This window comes from Carya illinoinensis, chromosome 4, assembly GCF_018687715.1.
Source record: "Carya illinoinensis cultivar Pawnee chromosome 4, C.illinoinensisPawnee_v1, whole genome shotgun sequence".
NCBI classification, from domain to species: Eukaryota; Viridiplantae; Streptophyta; class Magnoliopsida; order Fagales; family Juglandaceae; genus Carya; species Carya illinoinensis.
Window position 1 is genome coordinate 2401303 of NC_056755.1, and position 25453 is coordinate 2426755.

General features: G+C 36.4%; 2 protein-coding genes across 2 annotated transcripts; both read left to right on the forward strand.

Annotated features, from left to right (window-relative positions):
* Nucleotides 1-8135: 8135 nt before the first annotated feature.
* On the forward strand, nt 8136-13971 carry LOC122308404 (pescadillo homolog). The gene is made up of 13 exons (XM_043121702.1): nt 8136-8314; nt 8420-8505; nt 9058-9306; nt 9404-9529; nt 9682-9766; nt 10091-10204; nt 10489-10582; nt 10800-11086; nt 11387-11494; nt 11630-11751; nt 11983-12202; nt 12324-12539; nt 13464-13971. Exons 1-13 carry the CDS (start codon nt 8291-8293, stop codon nt 13548-13550), a joined length of 1818 nt encoding a protein of 605 aa, XP_042977636.1. The 5' UTR covers nt 8136-8290; the 3' UTR covers nt 13551-13971.
* Nucleotides 13972-17609: 3638 nt separating this feature from the next.
* Nucleotides 17610-17897, forward strand: LOC122307450 (cyclin-dependent protein kinase inhibitor SMR6-like). Its single transcript, XM_043120345.1, has one exon. It carries the CDS (start codon nt 17610-17612, stop codon nt 17895-17897), a length of 288 nt encoding a protein of 95 aa, XP_042976279.1.
* The last annotated feature ends 7556 nt before the right edge of the window (nt 17898-25453 follow it).

Consider the following 25453-nt stretch of genomic DNA (forward strand, 5'->3'; position numbering starts at 1 on the left):
GAAGCGGAAAAAGGTCAAATTGAAGTTGAGCTCGTGGGAGCTGCTCCGGCAACGGATCAAGGCCGGAATTGGGTGGGTTAGGACGGCAAGAGGTAGGGGAAGAAGCTGTGAAGAGATGGTGGTCGGAGGTGGGGCGACGGCGCTGAAAAAGCTCAAAAACCGTGTGGTTTGGAGGAGCTCGTGGCGGCTAACGGTGGCTCGGATGGAGGTGAAACTTGGTGGAAATGTTCACCGGTGGGAGGGGAAGAAAATTGGGTGGGTGGTGTCGGCCACGTCGCCAGCGAGCAGTGGTTCTGGGCTGAGAAAGCAACTGGCGACAGAGAGAAGGGAGGGCTAGTGCCGTGACTTCCAACCGTGCGTGGCGGCTAATGGCTGCACGGATGGTTCTGAAGATTGGTGGGGGTGATCACCGGTCGGAGGGGAAGATTTGGTGAGGGTGGTGCACTGCACGGAGGTGGGACGATGGTGGGTCAGGGCTGGTCAACGGGGGGGCGACGAGAAGAAAGGAAAGAAGCAGCGCGCGGGGAGAGAGAGAGGAAGAAGAAAGAAAGAAGAAGAAAAGGAAAGAAAAAGAGAAAGAGAAAAAGAAAAAAATGGAAAAAGAAAAGATGAGGGAAAGAAATGAGGTCCAGTCCCCACTCCGGAAACTAAAAACTGATCCGGCGAAAATGATTTTAAAAACATAAAACGACTAAAATAAATTAAACACCACATCAAATAAAATAAAAACTAATTTAAAATACAATAATTTAAAATAAACTAACCAATATATATTAATTAAATTAAAAACTCCTTTAGTGAAAATACACGTAAAAACGGGTCATCACATCCTCCTCCCCTTAAAACAAATTTCGTCCTCGAAATTTGTAAGATCAACCATCAGCGCCAAAAAGATACAAGATACAACTTCGAACATATTTGAGAGATACATATCATCAACAACTCCCAACAAATTCCAATAGTTATTATATTCACACCATAAATTGCTAATATCGACGACGTCTCTGCTTTACCTTCCGAATTTCCATCCTATTCCAACTTTGATAACCTAATAGCCACTTCCAAAGCTGACCATCTATAAACAAAATTTACACGACAAAATAATTAATCTCCAATTAAAATTTTGAATCACTACTAATTCCTCAAAATCAACACAAAATTTGAATTTCTAAGAATCTTCAAAAATCATGCTTTCGCGCGCACTCTGATAACTCACCAAAATACATAAATGTTATATCCTTATAAATTAACATCATCAAGTAAAAGCTCAATCCACACCTAATCACAAGAAAACTTTTACCACATTTCTATAGAAAATAATATATCTCCAAAACCCATAAATCTCCACTCATTCCTCAGTTGGCCATCGTTACTCTAATAAAAAATCAACATTCCGCAAAAATACGTCCATGATTGTTGACAGAAACCAATACCCATCAACCTCAACATCCCAAAATGAAAACAAGCATCATCCTTTCAAAATAAAACTACCACATCTCAGGTAAGGAACATAACCTAAAAGGCTCGAATCTATATTGAGCAACCCAGAAGAGTGATTATGAACTTTTACTTGACAATCTATATTTAAAAGCTCAACACCTAAATTCTGAATATCATATAACCTGACAATGACTAATTTTAATACGAACCACCATAAAACTCACCAAAACATTATTGAAACCTTTTTGGTAACTTGCCCACTTATATCTACTTACATAAGCCAGTACTTATACGACTAGTTTCTTCAATTGCACATCCCCATTAAATCTCAAGGCAGGCCATACTACTCAAATCTTCAATCCTCCAAAATTATTCTACATCACTCTTGGATCCTAAAGCCATATTACCTTCTAAATCTATTTATGTTATCCACCGTTGATGCCTAAGTTCCAACCTCCAAGATTTCATCATACACCACACATGGTGACCCAACAAACACTCTTCAAACTAAATAATAATGTCTATAATTCTTCCGACTGGATACTTTAGTCTCTAAGACACAATATAGCTCCCGAATTTAAATTCCTAAGTGAACTCAAGTCACGATTAATTCCTGCGAATAATCACAACAATCATCGCCTACCATCATTCTATTGCGTAACCCACTTTGACTGTACACTTCGATTATCTTACCAAAACTCACAGCCAAAACTAATAATCATCCGACGTACAAGTGATCCACTGCTACCATTTCGATCATCTAGACTTATATCTTAAAATCAACAAAAATCATTCCTGAATCTGCTCCATTTATATCCTTAAATATGCCAAAATCCATTTCTAAAAGTCGGCCGAACATACAGCCCCAAACCCAAAAATACTAAAATACCAACACTCAAATTAACATACTCATTTAATACCAACACATAAACTACCATCTCCAACACCCCGGATGGACCTATATTTTTAGGATCGACAAAATTATTTCCTAACCTACACCACCTTAGTCCTGAAACCTGAAAAGAATCATTTCCTAAAATTTACCAACCCTATAACCCCCAACTCGAGAATAAGCATCTTCTAAATCATAAATTTTTAAAACTTTTTAAAAAAACGACCATCTTCATGAGTCAGCAAAAACATTACCTTCGAGTCTCATAGAGAAAATCTCTTCTTGAAAATCTACACATCGATTACTTAAATTAGACGAATTGATGTCTTAATAGCTGTAGACAAATTAACTCACAAAGTTTCATCAATTTGCTTTAGGCAAAATATGAAAGTTCCAATTTAATCGACTCCTCAAATGTTCGTTGAACCTACAATCTCAGGTTCCATAAACTCATTCTGTAAATCCTATAGAATTTTAACTTTAGATTCTTTGCGCTGTTATTAGTTGTTACCTCCGTTCATTCATGGCTTATGCCTTTGTCCTTATGGATTCAACTAAACCACGACATTTCCCTGCCCAACCTTAAATCAGTAAATAGCCATCTAACCCAAGTACGCGCACTCTATCTATGACCATCATTGTACTCTAAAAGGTTTGAAACCTCCATCTACGCAAAGGAATACTATAACTCCAACATAATAATAACCATTTTTGAACTAGAGCAAGACCCCTAAACCTTAGAAAATACGCTCCTCGAAAATTTTCATATCAAAACTTAACTCTGATCACCCCTATGGTAATGGTTACAGAGTAATCAAACTCTAAAATAGATCGAGTTAGCATACCAAATCCGCGTATCTAAAACTCAAGTCTTACTATAAAGCAGTTCATCAAGTCATTCTAAACCTTTGATCATCTAAAGATCATTCTCTGAAATCAACAAGATTGAAGACCTTAGATCTGATAATAAAACAATCGCCTCCCAAAACTTTCAAAATCTAAAACATTAATTGATAACAAATCATTTCCTAGAGTCCACAAAACCTTAAACCTTAAATGAAACTCTCATCAATTTATTCTTGATGTTAGTTGAACTTACAATCTCCTACTCTAAAGACTCATTACATAAATTCTACAAAACCTAAGATCTCAATCATTTTAGGCGACTTAAAGCTAATTCCCCCCTCCTATTATGACTTGAGTTCCTACTCCACAAAGGTCGCCTAAACTATATCATTCCCTTCAAGTCTCGATATTATAACAGCAAGTCACATCGATAAATATTCCAGCCTATTACGCTAAATATTCATACCTAATAGTATTGTCGATCGTACCATCTTCCTGCCATAACACATCCTTTGACCTCTTTTAAGAAAAACAAAAAACCAACAACATAAAACAAAAAATCAAAACCAAACCACATAACAAGAAACAAAAGAAACTAGCATGCAATAACATAACTAAATAAATATATACAAGCAAACAAGCTCAAATAAATTCAAAACAAATCAAATAGCAACTATACTTAAAATAAATTTAAAACACAACTTTATAAACATTCTGGTACTACCTATGGGACATGTGGTATTTTTCCAGAGTCAAACCGCTCTGATAACACCTGTGACGCCCCCAAATCCCCACATACGAACACGGGAAAATCGAGACGTCCAGATGATGGTAATACGGGTCACCACCCTATCGACGAGTACCAAGTGTGTGTAAAAGCAACAAATGTGCAAGAAGAAACATGCAGCGGATAGCAAAGCCATAAACTAAGTACCATAATTTTTCTTAGTTTAATATAAAGTCGTTCAAAACATATATAATAAAATATTACAAGATACAAGTATAGTTTCAAAGCCAACTATAAAGCATAATTCCAACTCAAAACTTTGGTGGAGCCGCATCCTCGGGTTCAGCCTCCTCCTTCTCCTCGATCTCTACATCAAAATTTACGGAACCAAAAATGATGCCGCAGGTAAGTAAGATCCAAACGCTACTAGATAAAAACATATTAACTCAAACAATATGCATGAAAGAATGCAAACACACACGTCACATGAAAACCACATTTTTTCCACGCACACCAAAAATCTCATTTGGCCCAAAAACAAAACCTTTAAAACCAAACCTCGTCATTATCCCAGATAATGGCCCAAATCAATAAACCACCATTTTTTCAAAAAATGGATCACATAGCCTCAAATCAAATCTTGTCATTTTCCCAAAAAATGGTCCGTAACCAAAACCATAAAACCGATCCAATTATGCATGCCCCATGATCTCCCCTAAGGATCATCTGCACACTCTGGCTCTGTGCTACACCGCAGGTAACGTCTACGCGTATGACACCTAAATGAGTGATGCCTAGTACTCGCGCCCAGCGCGTCCCTGACCAAACCATCCTCTAGTCCCCGCCACTCTAGGGACCACGGAGTTGACACGACAGCGTTACTGTATCGTGCGATCCGGTCATCGCCCTGCAACAACCCAGGGGATGTCACTCAGTATTATCCACTCCCGAGTGACCAGAGGAGCTCCACTGAGATAATAACTCATCCCGACTTGGGGTCGTGATACGCACGCACCCGAAAATCCATTTATGCCAATAAAATATAATTTTTCACAATTAAATAAAAAGCATATGAATGCAATATGTAACGCACACCTCAAGGCACAAATAACTAACCAATCACAAAAGCAACTAAACCAAACATCTCCGTCTTCAATCCATCCGACCCCCGAACTCCTCGGACTCAGTTCGGAATCAACTAACCAATAAAAAATATTTATTGTAAGAGTAAAATATATTTAAATCTAAAAGTAGAGTTTGAAAAATACTTACAGTGCTATACGGTATTTTTCGAAAGCTCGCGGCGTTGCAAACTGCGGAGGAAAAGCAACGTAACAGTATATTTTACACTGTGGCCGTGGGTAATAAATTACTAACTTTCGAATGGGGACAAACCAAGATACGAAATTGATAGAGAATGGTCTAGGGGTGTTTATGAAGCTAATGGAAGTGAGCTTTGGCCGTGGGTGGCGGTGGAAGTGGCGGTGGAAGCAAAAAAATGCCAAATCGGAGTTGAGCTCATGGGAGCTGCTCCGGCAACGGATCGGGGCCGGAATTGGGTGGGTTAGGATAGAAAGAGGTAGGGGAAGAAGTTGTGAAGAGATGGTGGCCGGAGGTGGGGCGACGGCGCCGGAAAAGCTAAAAAACCATTTGGCTTGGAGGAGCTCGTGGCGGCTAACGGTGGCTCGAATGGAGGTGAAACTTGGTGGGAATGTTCACCGGTGGGAGAGGAAGAAAACTGGGTGGGTGGTGTCGGCCACATCACCGGCGAGCGGCGGTTCTGGGTTGAGAAAGCAACCTGCGACAGAGAGAGAAGAGAAGGCTGGTGCTGTGACTTCTAGCCGTGCATGGCGGCTAACGGCTGCACGGATGGCTCTGAAAATTAGTGGAGGTGATCACCAGTCGGAGGGGAAGATTTTGGTGGAGGTGGTGCACTGCATGGCGGTGGGACGGCGGTGGGTCAGGGCTGGTCAACGGGCGACGACAGGAAGAAAGGAAAAAAGCAGCTCGCAAGGAGAGAGAGAGGAAGAAGAAAGAAAGAAGAAGAAAAGGAAAGAAAAAGAGAGAAAAAAAAAAGGAAATAAAAAAGATGAAGGAAAGAAATGAGGTCCAGTCCTCACTCCGGAAACTAAAAACTGATCCGCCGAAAACGATTTTAAAAACATAAAACGACTAAAATAAATTAAACACCATGTCAAATAAAATAAAAACCAATTTAAAATACAATAATTTAAAATAAACGAACCAATATATTAATTAAATTAAAAACTCATTGAGTGAAAATACACGTAAAAACGGGTCATCACAATAAAAGCCAGTCAACATCCACTTCCTTACACCATCATCATGTATCACCAAGACACTAATATGGTATTGAGTAAAATTCAGTACCTCAAGATTAACCTCTTGATTCCACAAAAGGGTCAAACCTCCACTATTTCCTCTAGCATCCACTACAAAACAGCCAGCACATCCCAACTTCTGTTTTATAGCATTAAACTTCTTTGTCAATAGTTTAGTCTCCATGAGAAAAACTATTGTGGACTTTTTATCTTTTACCAATAGGTAGAGGTCTTGAATTGTCCGAGGGTTTTCAAGCCCTCGGTAATTCCAACTTAAAATTTTTATAATGATTGGTGGGGCTGTACAACAGCTACCGCCAAAACTTTAGAATCCATTTCCTCACAACTGTCATTCACCCTTCATTTTTTCACAGGATTTTCATTTGCAATATCAACCTCATCAACTAATTGCAAATTACGTTTACCAAGTATCACAGTTGCATCTGAACTGCCTGTATTCCTTGCCCTTTTTTTCCATTTCCCTCTACTAACCACTCCCTCACCCTCATTCCTTTTAGTCTCATTTTGTTTTAACTCTGTCAACTGATTACTGACCTTCATCTCTGTTTGTTTCTTCTTTGATTCCCCTGCACTTATCATACTCCTCCTTGTGCAAATGTGCCTAGAATCACTCATATATTCAGAGGCGATGATTTCAGGCATTTCCTCAAGCACCTGGCTGGCAGAACTAGAACCACTTTTTTTAGGGATTAAAGATGGCAACTCAGGACTACTATCATTGACTTCTTTCACACCACTCCCATTCAGACCATCCATCCCTCCACTACTATTCGATTCCATAGATCCTTAAACTTGTACAGGATCAAATTGAGCATCTAATCCAGCCACCTTCCCTGAATTATCATCATAGATTTTCCCCTTCCTCTCATCATACTCCTCCCTTCCATCATTTGGAATACCACTCCTCCTCCCCATAGAATAATTGGCTCAGAGCCAAGTACCATATTGTTTCCCTGATACATTTCCATTTGAGCTAGAACAACCTTTCCCCCATGGACAATCATACCACAATCAAAACAAATTCTAGATAATTTCTCATATTTTAGAGAAATCAAGTGCTTCTTCCCTAAAACATTCCCAGTTCTACCACAAGCAATTGCCTTCTTTAAATTCAACTCAACCTTAACTCTTAGAACACCTCCCCATTCAGATCCACCCTCCCTTACATCAACCTCCTGAACCCTCCCTATCGACTCCCCAATTTTCTTCCCAATCTCACTTTTCATACAAACAAAATGCAAATTATGCATCTGAATCCAGAAACTCTCACTATCGAAATTCATTTTCATCGAATGGATGAATCCATCAAGAGGCTTAAGAATTAACAGACAGTCACCAAACAACCAAGGCCTCCCTTCTACGCTCGGTTTTTATCCTCCTTACACACAAAGGTAATTACAAACAGATTTGTACTAACCTCCTAGAACGTGAAAGAGCTATCAACTCTCCAGATCTTGGCCATGATAGCATGTACAATTTCCTTCCCCACCCACCGATCAGACCATAACTTGCATACTAAACACAACTCTTATTTCTTGGTAACTTCACTTAGATCAACAGAGCCTATCTCAATTATCGAGTTCTCCTATTCTGTAAGACTAAATTGATCTCACTGCATCTCCAAATCTTCCATTTCTTTCTGTCTTAATTTTCAGAGTTTGATCAAGGGGAAGCAACTACCTCAACCATTTCACGAGTACCAAGACTCACACACTCCACCTATTCCCTCTCAACGAGAGAGTTTTAGAGGAGACTAATAGTATAGTTTTTAACTCTGTCATATTTACTTATTATTAAATAGTAATAAATATAATATATCACATGTATAACAAGATACAAGTAAAATGATGTCCGGATAGCATTATTCCTAATTTTAAATCCGCAATCCTCAACCGAGTATAAACTGCACAACTTCAGTTTAGTTCTTAAACCCTAATTCATACGTCTCTGTTCACACACCGTTCCTCTGTCCTCAAGCCTCCATTCACCTCTCTCAAAGGCTTAGCTCGCTTCTCTGTAACAATGGTAAAGCACTACAGGCCTCCCGTAAGTTCTAACTCTCCACCGCGTTGCTTTCGGTAACCTGTGATCGATGTGGAAATGGAAATTTCAATTTTACTACTATTTTGTATTTTCCCTCGTTTTTTCCAGGGAAAGAAAAAGGAAGGAAACGCCGCTAGGTACATCACTAGGTCGCAGGCAGTCAAGCATCTTCAAGTCACTCTTCCTCTTTTCAGGTCCCTCTCTTGCACATAAAGATGTGTGTGTGTGTGTGTTTAGCTAAAGCATTGAGGTTTATGTATTTAGGTTTGTATGCTAGGAAAATGATTATGGATACATACCTTTTTTATTGTGTAAATTTGAGTTGGATTTCATTCGATTTGGCTGATTTGAAATCATCAAGTAACGTATTCTCCAATTATTTTAGTAGAGTTTAGCTGTGTACTATTTCTCCAAGCATAATAGCCATCCGTTTGGGATATGGGCTTTGGCTTTGGATAATTTGAGCAATTCTTATTAAGAAATTAGCAGGTGGATTATGCCAAACAAAATGCATGTATTATGTTAGCGAGAATGCAACTTTTCTCTGAGTTTTTAGCTTGTGTTTTAGGTTTATAGTATCAGGGCAATTCATATTAGGCCAAAAGCTGAATGTAACTTCTATCCCCAGTCTGTGCTGTTCTGTATACTTGTTTGAGCCGTTAAACAATGTTAGAGCCTTGTAACATTTTGTTGCAAAGGGGCGTTTGACTGGGTATATAAACTCATCAATTGCTTGAAGATTGTAGGAGATTATGCATTCTCAAGGGTGTATTCCCCCGGGAGCCAAAGAAGAAGGTGAAAGGAAATCATCACACTTATTATCATGTGAAGGATGTTGCATTCCTGCAGCATGAGCCCTTACTCGAGATATTTAGAGATAAGAGGGCTTATGAGAAGAAGATCAAGAAAGCTGAGTCAAAGAAAAACCCGGATCTTGCCAATCGTTTGCGAACCCGCATACCTACTTATACCCTGGATAGAATTATTCGGGAGAGGTTTGTTAAACCATTCATTTGCTTAAAAGTATGATGCCAGTCACTTGCTACCGATGAAAAACCACTCATATTTGCTGTTATAATGCTTGGATTGTAGGTACCCAAAGTTCGTTGACGCACTCAGAGATTTGGATGACTGTCTCACGATGGTGCATCTTTTTGCAGCATTGCCTGCATTGGAGAGGGAGAAATTGGAAGTGGACCGTATTCATAATTGTCGAAGGTAGATGCTTCTTTTTTATAGAAAGAGGTGAAATGGTGTCAGATTTATGCTAGATTTCCATCAACAAAAAAGTACGAGTGGTTAGATGACTTTCTATACAGGCTTATAATCTTGTGAGCACTTATCTATGTAAATCATGGTTTATTTTCCAGATTGAGTCATGAATGGCAAGCATACATCTCTCGTGTTCATAAATTACGAAAAGTATTCATATCCGTGAAAGGCATTTACTATCAGGTACTGCAACCATTTATTATTTTCTATAAGGTTATGCTTGGCCACTGAGATTTCTCAGATAAGAATTTTGAGTTTTAAGATTAAATATTAAAATATTATATTTTAATATTATTATTATTTTGGGATTTGAAAAAGTAGGAAAAAAGTTAAATTATTTATTATATTTTGTATGGGGATTTAGGAAAGTTGTAATGATGAGATGAGAATTTTGTATTTGAGATGAAAATTCTTTGTGGCCAAACAGTACCAAAATTTTTACTGAACTGGTATATGAAAATTATTTTTATTTATATTCTCGACATCTGTGTCCTGTTTGTCCTGAAGGCTGAGGTTGAAGGTCAAAAGGTCACATGGTTGACCCCTCATGCGCTGCAACAAGTTTTGCCCGAGGATGATGTTGACTTCAATGTCATGCTAACTTTTCTGGAAGTTTATGAGGTTAGTTTATGGTGGTTCTGTACTTTAGCTACAAATAGATTACACAAAAGTAATCTCATAAACTGACGTGGTTTCACGTGGTTCGTTAGATTGTAAAGTTACTGTTATTGTAAAACAGATCTAACAGATTACATGAAACCACTTTAGTTTGTGAAATTGTTTTTGTGTAATCTCTTTGTTGTTATAGCAGTTCTCTTTTTTATTTGTTGTTCACGCCATTATTTTGCACTGACAAGGGAATCAAGTTTTCATAATATCAAATATACTTATTTTTGTGGGTGCAGACTCTTCTCACATTTGCTAATTATCACCTTTATCATTCAATAAATGTGAAGTATCCACCCATTCTTGATCCTCGACTGGAAGCCTTAGCATCAGGTGTGGTTTTCACTATTCTGGATGGAGATTTTCAAGTTCTCATCCAAGGATTTGGGCTTCTTATTCTTCTTCATTTTTAATTTTTTTTTTATAAAAAAAATATTTTGGCATCTTGAAGCTGTGTGCTGAACTTCTATATTAGTAGTTTTGGTGGGTGGTTATTCTTTAGGCTTTTTATTAATTAAACATGTAATTTAGTACTTTCTTACCTATGCAGATCTCTATGCGTTGTCAAGATACATTGATGCAAACTCTAGGACTTCTGTGGTGGATCCTCAAGCTCCTACCATGTCAGGATCTGAGCAAGTTGAGACCCAAAATAAGGGGACACAACCTGATGAGTCTGATCTAAGGCTAGCTCAACTTCAATATCAACTTCCTTTGAATGAACCTGGTGCACTGATGCGCCTTGCTGAAGATGTTGCTGGTGAGGATGAAGAAGATGAAGACACAAGGGAGTGTAAAAAACTCTTTAAGAGTCTGAAATTCTTCTTGAGTCGTGAGGTGAGATCAATTTTTTGTTATTGATCTTATTAAGATATTGGATTTTTTTCCAAGATAAGAACTTTTAGAGTGAGCTTTAGGTATAAAAGGAAAAGGTGCTTAATGGCTGCTGTCACAAAGACATAAAAGGGACCTCAGTGACAGAATCTTCTTACTCACACCTTTTCAGCTTTCTGACTTTAGTGATTTTTACTCCTCGGGTGGGTGTTTGTGTAAAAACCCTCTGAAGAGGTGACGAAGGTTAGAGAAGCAATCAGTTGTTTATCCTCTCTTTTTATAAATTAAATTTGTTACGTTCAGGTTCCCAGAGAGTCATTGCTTTTTGTCATTCCTGCTTTTGGTGGTGTTGTTTCCTGGGAGGGAGAGGGGGCTCCATTTAAGGAAGCTGATCAGAGCATTACTCATCAGGTTTGCCATTAAACTCGTTATATAGGAGCACATTAACAGATTAATACCTACATGCATGGATTTTTTGTTTTTTGTTTTATTTTTTTTACAAATTGTTAAATTAAATCATTTCTGAATGATTGCTTTTGTATGCAGATTGTTGACCGGCCAAGTCAAGGTCATAAATTCCTCTCCAGAGAATATGTGCAGCCACAATGGGTGTATGATTGTGTAAATGCTCGCATCATTTTACCAACTGAGAATTATCTGGTGGGAAGGTAATTTTTCAAGCCCCTAATGTACATGATTGGTCAGATAGATTGTGCGCACAAAACATATTTCTTGAGAAATGTTTTTTGCGGACCTCCATGTCTGCTATTGTCAACAGAAAGAAATGACATATTTATGTCATTAAACGTCGATATGGTTCCTTCTAACTTCTAAGGTGAAAGTTGGTGCACATCTATCACCATAGTATTAATGTTTGACTTATTGATACATGTCAATAGAGTTCCTCCGCCACACTTATCACCTTTTGTTGACAATGAGGCGGAAGGTTATGTTCCTGAGTATGCGGAGACCATAAAACGATTGCAAGCTGCTACTAGAAATGAAGTCCTTCCATTACCGGGTGTGGGAAAAGAAGATTTGGAAGATCCTCAGAAGTTATTGGTTGAAGGAGTAATTGATCGGGCAGAAGCCAATGAAGCTGCTGAGAGAAAGCGCAAGGTAGGAAACTGCATACAGGACCGCATATTATATAAAATGTGATGGTATTTGATATCTTCATTTTCATGGCATGTTCATAACTCCATCCATGTTGTCATTAACAAATTTTGAATGGATGCAGATGACTCTTGAGCAGAATCGATATCTTGATGAATTGAAAATGGAAGTTGATGGTCTCCAGTCTTCTTCAACTGGTCCGAACAATAAGCAGACTTCTAAAGAGATGGAGGCTAGGGAAGAATCTGAGCCTGATATACAAAGGATTGCCCAGGACCATGCAAACATGTCAAAGGTTGTGATGTCACGTAATAAGAGGAAGCTTTATGAAGCCATGGAGGTAAATTTATCAATTATGCTGTTTTTATTGTTTTCTTTATTTGGGGGGAGGGGTGGGGGGGAAGAGTGCATGTATCTGAATACTTAGAACTTATATGTCTGTCCTGGATAATTTATGTAATAAGCTAACAACAATCTGGATTACTGCATTTGTCTTCCATCTGGTCTAATCAGACTGTGCAGAGCTTTCTATCTTTGACTTCTTGAGAAGTGATCTGATATTTTGTTAAGATGTCCATGGTTAACATCAGTTCCTGTCATTTCATAGCCAAGCATCTACATGCTTTTTGCTCAGTCTTAGTATATGTGTTGTCGTGGATAGAATATCTTGTTGTTTAGTTTACTCGGGAGTGTTTCTGGCTTTTGAAAGCTGGGGATTTTCGTGCAAGCAGGTGGATACTGAACTTGTTTCTCCCTTGTGTCCCTTCACAGGCTATAATCATTACTTATCGGTTAAATATGGTATAATTAAGTTGTCAGCCGTAAAAATACCAAAAGCTATTGTAATCCTGTTGTAAATTTTTACAGAAGAACTTTTTTGTTAAGATTGTTTCATGGATATATTTACTGTGGTCTTTCAAGTGTCAGTGTAACATAGTCGTAGCTATCCTAAAGATCGTTTTTTATGCCAAGTGATTTACATATCCTTGGTTTAGTTGCTTATTAGATATATTTACTGTGGTCATTTAGTTGTTGATGCGGTCTTTGTCGATGAGTCAGAACCTACATATTCCTATAATTTTCTAGGTGATGGATTTAGAATTTTTGCCTGATTCATCATTAGTGGATTGTATTCGGCTGTCCAAAGGCCTCTTTTTACCTCTAATTTTCGTATGCAATCATAAGTACCATCATTCAAGTTTGATAATATTCTCTTCTGGGGTGTGACTAATATATATCTCTCTCTATTTCTCTTACTCTCCAGATTGGCAAAAAACGAAAGCAGGCTAATGTTAATCTTCTCAAGGAACGGAAGAAAAAAATGGAAGCCGGTCAGAAATTTGAGAGTTGAAGTGCCGCTGAAATTTGCACGGCTCTAATTTATTGCTGATTTGTTTTCTTCACCATAACTGGTTAGAGGACAAAAGTTTTTATTTATTTTATTTTATTTTATTTTTATTTTTTTGTAGTTTCAAAGTGAAAATTGATAATATTTATCTAGTATCAAATATAGGATATTTTGATTATTTTACTTGTCAACAAAATGTGAAAATGATCAAAATACTCCCATGTGTTTTACTGGATAGATACCATCAATTTCAAATGAGATTGAGAGATTTGTTCCCTAGGTGGAAGGCTTGAGCTTTATCGCGACGTGTATTAAGTTCAACATTGCCAATGAAGGTTATGACTGGCGAAAATTTTGGTAAATATGTAAGAATATATATATTTGCTTTAATATTATACCCCATCATTACTTTTGATTGCTGAAACCAAACTCTAGTTTTTTCTGTCTATTGTACAGTCCCCACCCGTGTACATTTTTGTAGTATGGACGGTGGTCCCTGGGTGGCTACTGTTGCGAGTCACCGTTAGGCAAAAAAAAGTTTTTTTGTTTTGTTTGTTTTTTTTTTTCAAATCATTTTTAATACTTTTTAATATTTTAAAAAAATATAAAAATTTTATAATAATATTAAACAATTTTTTCTTAATCATTAAGGGAAAAAAAAAATGGCCAGCAGTGGCCTTAGTGTTTTCCTTGTAATAAATGAGTAGTTTAATAGTTATTGTACAACTGAATGCAGCATTAACATGGTTTTCAAGCCACAGCTGCAATATAAGCCTCGTTTGGTTATATATTTAATTTTATATAATTATTATAATTTTTTGAAATTTTTACACAATATAATAAATAATAACAAATATTTTTAACTAGAAAAAAATTATATGAAAATAAATATGGTTTGATATAATAAAAATAATATTAAAAAAATTCAACTTTTTCATAAAATAAATTTATAAATAATTTAATTTTTATAAATTTTAAAATAAACATTATATTAAAAATTTATATTTTAATAATATTTTATTTAACTTTTTATCTCATTTTACGTAATCAGATGAACAGTTCGAAGAATCGAAAACTCCTAATTTAGATGGAATTGAGCCTCTGGCACTGGCATGTGTAAATTTTTATATGCTGATGATGTACGAAAGCCGTGACTGGTCCCAAACTAATATGAAGTTCCGTATAGTGCGTATCCAAAATCTGAGCGTCCTCCACCGTGATTCCCTCTGTAAGGGTTGAAAATCTATGATAGATCATTTTCATAGCCATGCTTCTGTGCTGTGCAAGTGGCATTATTTTTGGGGGAAAGGGTCCACTTATCAAGACCCTTGTGAATTGGCTACCACGCGATCCAATAATTCTAGGGTAGCAGCCTAATTATCTACGTGGCACCATGTCAACTGCGTGGCCCATATATATTTAGGTGAGTTTTTTGTCATATTGTATTTAATCAAATAAGTTAAAGTTATTTTTCTGAGGGACTTATGGACAGGGTATAACCGTATAAGGATGACTCTTGGACAGTAGCTGCTTATTTCAGCCTACATCTTTGCTTATTTTAAAGGAATATAAATGATATTGGTAGTGCCATAAATATTATTTTCTTAAAAAAAACATAAATAAATATATAATAAATTTTACTTTTCTTTTAAAAAAAAAATGCAACTTTTATAATTTATAACTATATCTCAGATTAATCATACCGACTTTTCTACCGTTTTTGCAAAGTCCAAGAAACATAAGGAGAAGCAAGCCATTGAAGCCCATTCAAATGGGGACATGTCATACATCCATAACACTCGCCCGAGCTCCTGCCTGCGAAAACGACGTCGCTTTTTCATCTGTGTCTGACTGATTGCATTCTGCAGCACCGTTCCCTAGGAACAAAAACTATTCTGAGACGAACAAAGAACGTAGGGGAAAAAAAAAAAAAAAGGCGGGAAAAAGAGCCGTTGCCTCCTGCCTAACAAATTACTCGAGGTTTTGGCGCCAAAACCAAGTGCAATCGGTTTCGGCTGCCCGTAAAACTACGGGCAGCTCTTTCTGCCCTTTTTCCTTGCTACAGAAATTTCTTTGAAGAGTCTAGCTCAGTAGCTTGGTTCAAAGATATTAATGTAATCCTCTCTCTAAAAAAAAAGGGATATAAATGTAATTGAATCGAGAACTCGTTAACATATTTGGTTCGGTTCGAATAAGTTTTCTTGGTCTTGATTAATTTAATTAATGTATCGAAGTTAAATATTAAATCATGGTTATAAAACAAGTTAAGCTTGTTTAAAGGAGTTATTTCTCTAATTATTTATGCTAGTTTGTTATTTATACCAAGTGTAATTATATATGTTAACATACTATTTTTTTTTAATTTTATAACAAACCAAGAACTTCATTAATAAAAATGACATTACAGACATAAATCAAACACGAGGTTTGAGATTAAAAGTCCGAAATTCAATCCTACCCTATAATGATTTGATCAACATTTCTTGCATATTTAGCAAGATAATGAGCTACCTCATTTGCTTCTCTACAAACATACTTAAATAAACATTCCCCAAAACATGAGGCCAATTGTTTAATTTCATGATAAAGTCCACCGAATAGTGATCTATCCATATTGTCCAAATGCAGAGCCTCAATAGCTATAAAACAATCACTTTCTGCATGGATCTTCTCTATGCCCATGTTTGCACATGATTGGAGACCTCAAAATAGAGCTAGTAGCTCCACCTACTCGGTTCAGCAACTGCATCCTTCAAAGAGCTTGCAGCCAGCACCACTCGACCTGCATTGTCTTTCAAGATTGCGCCAACATCAGCTTTTTCCCTCTCTTCAAATACAACATCATCCACATTTGGTTTCAACACCTCAGGATCCAGTGGCCTCCATTTGTAAACATCTCGTAGTTGTCAATATGTTAACATACTTTTAAGTTTTAAGTATAATACACATAATTTAATCTTGTGAACTAGGACCGTCATTATATCATGTTATTTGTTACTTTAGTTTATAAAACTAATATATATAATTGGTTTTCAATGTTTTTGTTTGAATAATATAATTATTTAGTTATTTGGAAGGTTTTTGTTAAATGGTTGTAAAATATATAATCCTCCGAGCTATTAGTAGATCCATCAATTATTCAAGCCGGTTTGGATATAATAAACATTTCATTTCATCTCATTATTATAAATATTTTAAATTTTTAAATAAAATATAGTAAATAATTTAAATTTTTCAAATTTTGAAACAATAATAATATTAAAAAATAATAGTGTAACAATGATTTATAATTTATAAATTCTTAAATGTTACAAGTCTTAAATATAGATTATGGTATGCGACTTTGTCTTTTGATGATGAAGAATAATTGTTATTCTTTTTTTTTTATTTAAAAAAAAAGAAGATCTTTTAGATAAAATATAGAAAAATAGAATTTACATATGCAAGTAAAAATGTGACTACTTTTTATTTTTATTTTATTTTTTCTTTTGTCAAGTTTTCAAATTTAAAAAATATTTATGAAATCGAGTTAAATAGGGTGGTCTGAGTTCGGCTGACAAATATTTAAAATTTTATAATAATTTGAAACCCAAACGGACTCAAATACACTCTTCTCACGGGTTTGTCTCTGCCTCTCCTTCACATCCCCAATCAAAATATTATAAAACTTGTTTTGCTCCGTCACAAACTCTTTCTAGTGTTTCCCTTTCCTTGCAAAATCTCCGTGTCGCGCGCGCGTCTTCAAAGAATAGCCTTGCAAAGACTCTTTTTCCTTATTCTCACTATAACTTTTCCAATCTGATTCTCTAGACTAAGTTTTCCCCTCCTTTCTATAACTTGTTTTCTTCATTTGCTCTGTTTCTCAGACACAGATTCATATTTCTTTTTCTTCACTCTGTTCTAATCTAATTCTCCAAGCATACCGTTCTCTTCTTTTGTTTGCTCTTATTCGCTGTGCTTGCTTCGTTTTGGGTGTTTTTGATCAAAGTAAAAGGTTTCCTTCTTGGATTTGCTTCGATTTCAGTTCAAAGGCTTGATTTTTATTTTGTTTGGACTAAAGGGATGGGGGTCTCGAAGAAGCTGCAAGCAGTGGATGGAGGCCTAGTAAGAGCTTCGCTGAAGCCAATAAGCACGAAACCCGGAGGAAAAGCGAGCCAAGATGATGAAGAGGATGTTTGTTCCACAACCCCAACGGCAAAAGAAGCAAGAATACCAGAAAAATTGTCATGCCCACCAGCCCCAAGGAAGCGCAGGCCTTCCTCAAGATGTCATTTTGACAGTGTCAGGGTGTTCTTCACTCCTCCTGATTTGGAGACAGTTTTCAAACTCCACGTCGAGAAAGCAAACTGAGAGTTAATATTAGTCAAATCCCAGAAAAAAGAGAAGGAAAAAATGGTAGAGCTGAGGGTAGATGGAAGTTAGAGTACTTAAGGTAAGGGCAGATATTTTACTATCTTTTTTCTTTCATTCTTTTTGTACTTTTTTTTTTTTTATCATCTATGTTGTGGGTGGTGGCTGGTGGGTGGAAGCTGATGTACAAAGAAGACGTGATATTTAGAGAAGGGCTATTCTAGTTTGGTTCATGTTTTTGCTAATGAGAAGTTTCTAATTCATTTTCAAGCATCTTGCTTTAGCTGTTTATTGTTTGGTGCTTCTGTCGGGATGAGGATAAGTTAACTGTTTAATAGTTTATATATCACTGTTCTTCACGTAGCGGCGGTTAAGGTAAATCTGACTGACACAAAATGACCCAAAATTTAATCTTCTACATCCTCTGATATCCCTTTTCACTCTCAGTTCTAGCATAAAAATCTAAGTTTCGAAAGTTTAGGAAAGCTGAATGAGGGTTTTGGCAGTGTATCCTCCTGTCCTGCCTGCATTTCTGCTCCAGTTTTCACGATTCCTCGACGACTATTTACTCCAGCACTCAGTCTCATACCCTACTAATAATTATTATCAGAGACTTTTTTTGAGATAAATCGGTCTGAGTTCTGACTGCATCTTTTGCTGCTGCCTTCATTGCTCTGCTCAACACTGCCTCTTCTTCTTCTTTCATAACTCGTTTTCTGCTCTCCAAACTCTCACCCTCCTTACGCGCTCACACACACGAGTGGAGTGCATTAGAACTGCGCATATACGGGTCGATGCCTAGCTAGGTTGCCAAAAGTTTCCCCAACGCGTGTAAAAGTAGCTCTTTTCGATGGCTGAAATGCTGCACTGATGCGTTGCACTAGATTGACTGGCAAAAAATACAAATACTTCCAGAGTCATCATCATCTCAAGACTCCAAGCCCATGCAACTTTTTTATTTATTATAATTATATATTAAAAAAAGAGTTAAAATATTAAAATTTGTTATTATTATGTAATTGTGACCTACTTTAATTCTGTAATTGCGTGAAATAATAAGTTTATACAAAGATTTTTTTTTAGAAAAATACTTTTTGCAGTCGGTAAATGCAGTCGACGTGCAGTCGTGGAGAAAAAAGTAAATTAATATAGGACCTACATGAAAAAAAAATTATTTTTATAACTTTTTTTTATTCATGTAGGTCCCTCTGAATATAAAATAATTTTTTTATAATTTTTTTTTATTCATTCCATACAGCCGACTGCACGACTGCATTTGCCGACTGTATCTAGCAAAGCTCTTTTTTTTAAGAGAAATGATAATTATAATTATGATTGGACAAGTATGTATAATTATTTTGAAATAAATAAATAAATATGATATTTATATAAAATTAAAATTAATTTTTTAATAATAAATTTTACTATTTTTCAAAACCACTGCGTGCAGTATATTCTTACCACCCTCTTTGGTCTTCTTCTATCTCCCATGACTCATATGACCCACCTCACCTGGACCTCTATGCAAAGCTAGCCAAGTTCACTCCTCGTAATGCTTCTCCGATTACAAAAGGACAAACAAATATAAGACGAAAGATTAGCATCCTAGGTGGGGTTGAAGGATTGTTTGGTATAACTTCCAAATTATATGCTTAAAAAGCAGCACATGATCGTGACTAAGACACTTTGACGTTGTCTGCGGATAAGATCTTAGGGATGGGTGTTTATCATATATACCAAATGCCCAGTTGTTTATATTGGAGCAAACAGGATATCTTCTGCATGATCGAGGGATATGCTCTAAAGTGACTGAATTTGTGGGAAGTTAATCCATTATTGGGGTTCTTCTCTTTTCCATTAAACATTAATAGCTTTGTGGATTAGGACTCTTCAAGTAATTTTATATACAGTAATTTGGATTATACGAGCAACAGTGTCACTTTAATGTTGTAGTTGGACCTACATGAACTTGGCTGTTTGTTCTTGTTTTTTTGTCATTACATGAATATACGTCTTTTCATTCGAATATTTTTCACTTCAGGCAGACCCTTGCTTCCTTGGGGGGAGCAGCCAGATTTTGTAAGGAATTTCTTCTTTATTTTCTGGGCTTAATTGAACAATGCATGCACATTCCTTCCCTGCTCGACTTATTATTTGGGTTCTAAATGCAGTCCGCGAAACCCCACGCAAACTGTGAAATTCCAGTTATCATTATCAACATCTTTGAACTTGGTGCCTTATCCCATGAATTCCGCCCTCCAAAATCTGCAACAACTCCATTTTAATTTCGTCTTCTAGTGACAATAAAAACGGAGTCATTCTGATCTGTTCCAATCGTATTCGGAGAAAGAATATTAACATATGAATACGAAAATTTTCAGTTTAAAAAAAAAAAAAAGGGACCGACAACACCATCATGCTAGTAAATAGCAAGACCTTGTCTTACTTGCCATGCTAAGACAATGAAACAAGTGGTAAAGGTGAGACAACTCAACAAGTAAATAGCACATTTTTACCATTCATTCGTTGCATTATCATCATGTGATATATTTCAAGGTAAAAAGGAAGTTCTTGATCGATTCATACGTGAATCCTCTTGTAATGGATAAAGCACCAAAGCAATGAATCCTTTTCAATCAGAAATGACATCTTTTCGTGATGTAGTGTTCATTAACTAAGTGAACCTTGTTGCTTTTCAACTCAAGCTAAACCCTAGCGATCGAGTGACTTCTGCTTGTCATCTTTGAATGCTCTAAACTTGTCCTTATCTCTAATCACAGGACCCCCCAGAAAAAAAAAAAAAAAAAAAAAAAAAAAAAAAAAAATCAAAAAAATCATCCATTTTGACTATGAAAGAAAAATTCAAAGCTACATATAACTACTGCCCTGTTCAATTGCCTCACGATATGATCTTCAGATCTGACACATTGAATGAGCAACATCTCATGACTCTAATATTGTAGTTGACCATTTGAGCTATCACCATAATCAGGCACAGAGACAGATTGACCCACGACACATCCTTGTAGTTTTTTTCTTTTTTTTTTTCTTCTTCTTCTTTCATTTTTACCTAAGCAAACAATATTGTAAATACATAAAACAGTTATATGATTCAAGAGATAACATGATCGGAGGCCCTGACATTCATTCCAAATCAACTAATACAACATAGGACATAGGAGAAAGAATAAAAAAAAGAGAAATTTGAGACTAGGGACTTGACCTCCACCTATTTTCTACAAGAAAAAATATCCGTAACGGATTTGATACAGTATGATAAAAAGGACTATAATACCATAAATAGTTACAATAATAGAGTGAAAGACATCATGAGGCATTAAAAGATGTTTTTTAGGTTTGCATTCATGTACACGGATCCTCGAAGCAAAAGCAGGTTATTATTGTTGGATGCCTAGGCATGTGATTACTGACTAGTAGGGTTCTGACTCTTAATTAGTTTGTTGATCTCTACCCTGATCAAATTGTTTAGCACACAGAAGATTATTATTGTCCCCTATCCGTGTGACTACTCTTAATTAGCAGATCCTACCCTTTAAGAAAACATAATGTTTTTTTTTTTTTTAAGGAAATTCTGATTATTCAATACAAATCAATACAAAGACATTGTTCAATGAACCATGTGAATTGTGTAAATTATTGGCAGTCACTTTTATTATCAAATGAGGAGCAATTTAATATACGAGCAATGATATTTTTATACCTTCTTTGCTACTGTTTTATTATTTAATTTTTATTATTTAAATTTGAATTAAAAATTTTAGAATATGACCTTCTTGTATAATCTATTACATGATTATATTGGTTGCTTGAATTTATTTTCTTTTAAGTTATATAAAAATGTCATGTTTTGAGATTTTTAATCAAGATTAAAAGATCAAAATGAAAAAAAAAAAAAAAAAAACCAACTGAATCATAAAACAATAATAAAAAAAAGTGTAAAGATATCACTATATTTAATTTATTTTGCGAGGACGAAGATAGTAATTGGGTACATGAGCTAGGAAATAGATCAAGCCTAGAGGAAATACTGTTGGGTACGACCAAAATACTAGGAAAGATATGGAAGTCAATGATATACTGACTACTCAGCACAATGATACATGAGAGAGAGAGAGAGAGAGAGAGAGAGAGGTGATTGAGGGTTTATGAATATTAATTGGGGGAGAAAGATAGGGAGTAGAATAGTAGATGTTTAGGCCTTAGAAAAAAAGGAAAAGGGAATCCAATGCATGAAAGGAAGAAATGGGTTTAAGACAAGTGTACGCACACATTGGGTCTCCAGAGGAATCCTAAGATGACCGAAAAAGAAAGATTCTTTGTTTTTTTTTTTTTTTTTTTTTTGTTTGAGACAGATTGAAACTCTTTTTCTGGATTAACGCGGTTTTGGACTCCTGCCCCGAAGTCGAAGTCTCCCAGCCCAAAGTTTCGATGGGCTGCCCGAGCTGCCCGGGACTTTTGGCGGGAAACTAAACCTCATAGCCAAACAAAGTTTGTGGTTTTTGCAATTTCGCGCCAAAAAAAAAAAAAAAAAATGATACGGCCGCGAAAAACGGGCTGTGATGACTTGCTTCTCTTTACCTCTATCTCTCTGTGTTTCAAAGACGTGTCGCCGTGTCGGCATTTCTTTTCTGACTCTTGTACACGTGTTGAGAAAACTTGAGCGGGGCGGAGTTGCTTCTAGAGGTTGAATCCTGGCCGTTGAAATTGTTTGGAAAGTGGGTACCCCACGTGATGGGTTAAAAAGAGACCCGAAATAGATCATTCCTGTCCCCCCCCACCCTTGGTTTCTGTTATACTCGATTGACCTTTCCCGTTACGCGTTTGCATTATAATTGGGAGGTTTTAAGGTCAAATTAGGTTCCTCTTTTGACTCTCCTCTAGGATACCTTCATCACACAGATCTTTCAATCATTATTTTCTCGGATATTACCAATGCACAAAAGGCAGACATGTTGTTGAGTAACAATGCCCAAGAACCCAAGAAATGGGCCAAGATTGGGCCGGGGATATTTTACTAACGAGGCTCGGTTGGACGCAGCTTTAAGGCCTTCGTGTGCTTGTAGAGAAATTGGGCTTCGTATGCTTGGGCTAAAGTGGTATGGGAGTTGGGAAAAAAGTTTGAAGTTCAAATATTTGTTTGGTGCTTGCAACTCTTAGAGCATTGGCAATGACCTAGTTATTGTCATAAGCAAGTCTAAAATAGCCAACATTTATATAATAATTATCTGCAATGGTCTAGTCAAACTTTTAAAATTTGACATAAATGCTACAGTAATTGTTGGGTCATCGCTAGACTTGAAGAGCTACTGTACTGAGCCCAAAGATAAGTTTATTATTTTTCTTCTACCGGCTTTCTTTTCTTTCCCTCGGTTTATCGTTTTTCCCAAAATCACAATATTTCCTTTGCAGCTTCTCCCGAACGAAGTGCTCCCCCCATTCGGCCTTCATCGTCCCGCAACCTCGAATCAGGTCCACTAGTTGCGTTCTCCAGCAGACGCCGTTGTCTTTGAGCTGTCGATGGTAAGTCTCTCTTCCTCTCTCTTCCTCGCTCTTCTCTCCCTCTTCTTCGATTTACTGAGTATTTTTTCGTGCCCTATTTTGCCCAGCCAGGTCGAATCACTTGACTGAACATCAGCTTGCTCCACGATTGGAAGACATCGGTTTGCTCCACCATTTACACCGGCGGTTCTTTCTCCACGAATCCGACACTATCGTCGCCCCTGTTTGAGTAATAGAAATAGTTTTTTTTTTTTTTTTTTTTAAGATGAAATCGTATACGGTAGCTTTTTGCTTGTATTTTTTCCTGCGTTTGGGCGAGAAATTGGTGGCATAGTGTAATCTGAAATTTGTTTGCAATATTTTGTTTTTTGTTTTTTTTCTTTGGATTTTCTGTTTGGTTGGTTTTTCCCCTTTCTTGGTCTAGCACGTTAATATTCTCATCATGTTATTGGTTTGTTCATGATTTACATGATCATGGGTCGATTTTCCCAGTGATGATTTACATGATCATAGTTCATCAGATAAACCAAATTGATATGAGGAAGGTTTGTTTGATGATGATATGGGGAAGGTTTGTTTGATGATGGCATTAAGCTCTCTCTGTTTCAAGTCTATGCATTTTTTTTGGATCCAGTGGAGTATGCTACAAATTGGGTCACCAATTGGGTCATGATTTTGACGAGTATCATGAAGGGAATATCAAGATGCTACATCCATTAAAGGAGGGCTATACTCAAAAGTTTATGGAGAAGTTTGAGGCGTTATTTTGTGAACTGTTTTGTGAACTGTGTTGCTCAATATTGTGTTGACAATGTGATAATGTATAAAATTGTAAATCTGGACTGCTTTGCTTCAAAAAATGTATTTGCCGTGCATTTGTATTTGCTTCAGGAAGTGTATTTGTATATATAATTAATAAAATATATAATGCTTTGTTTAGGAAGTGTATTTGTTAAAAAAAAAATTAATATTATTAAAATATATAATATTATATTATTATTTTACCTTTAAGATGACTAGTCCAATGTAGACTCATCTAACTAAAACTTAATACCATAACCAAAAGATGAAATTCTAGCTACACTTTGGATTTGGCAATGGCAATGCTCTTACCAAGCCCATATTACACAGTGGTAGCTTTTCAAGTTCAAGTCTTGTTTGGTGTCTAGTTACCTCTATAGGCTTTTAAATCAACTAACATCCACGCACATAAAAAGGTTGGAACTACCTTAAAATAATGAAAGTTGATGGGAGAGGAGAACCTCCCATCTTCTAGTGCATGGACGATGGACCCCCCATATAAAAGAGACGTTTTTTATTTTGTTACTCCAACGTAAAAGAAAAAGATCAAAATGACATTTCAAGGCAACTGATGGAAAATACCACCACCTTAGTTGTTACACTCCAAGGAAGAAAAATTCGATTACCACACTTTTATCTTATTATAATGAGGCCACAATGTCATTCGATTTTTGAATTTTCATAAAAACAAAAGGATCCAAAGAAGATAAAAATGCCGCGAGATGAAAATAGGATGAAAGTAGTAGGTAGCATTGCTCTCCAAAAGAAAGAGAACAAGCAGAATGGTTGACACTTGACAAATAATGGATGAACCGTGACCATGAGATCAAAAAGAAAGCAGAGGTAATAGATGAGAGGGAGAGAGGAAGACGCTTTATGGGATCTAGATGGGAAACTTCAAACTATGGTCGATATGTGCAAGTTGCAGGCAACTTCATGAAGCACACTATTACACCGAGCTTCACAGAAACTGGGAAAGAGTCGAGAGAGTCGAAACCGTATGATTGTGAAAATCTTCCTGCTTAGTCTTAAATGGACATCGGCCTGCATCTAGCTAGAACCTCAAAACATTTGAAGGACTTTAAAAATATCGATTTTTTCTGGAGATTTGAAACGAAGATGAATTTTTTGGAGTAGCTAGCCCAATCTAAAGCATGGATATGGGACAACAAGACAATTTATATCCATGTACCCTTCGAAAACTCCCTCAAAGTGATTTCAAATTTCCCAAACAG

Bases quoted from the DNA above. Each gene is read 5' to 3' on its own strand.
- LOC122308404 (XM_043121702.1), top strand. From the start codon at position 8,291: ATGGTAAAGCACTACAGGCCTCCC. The intron at 8,315-8,419 runs GTAAGTTCTAAC...CGTTTTTTCCAG, and splicing joins TAAAGCACTACAGGCCTCCC to GGAAAGAAAAAGGAAGGAAA. The intron at 11,752-11,982 runs GTAATTTTTCAA...ACATGTCAATAG, and splicing joins GAGAATTATCTGGTGGGAAG to AGTTCCTCCGCCACACTTAT.
- LOC122307450 (XM_043120345.1), top strand. From the start codon at position 17,610: ATGGGGGTCTCGAAGAAGCTGCAAGCAGTGGATGGAGGCCTAGTAAGA.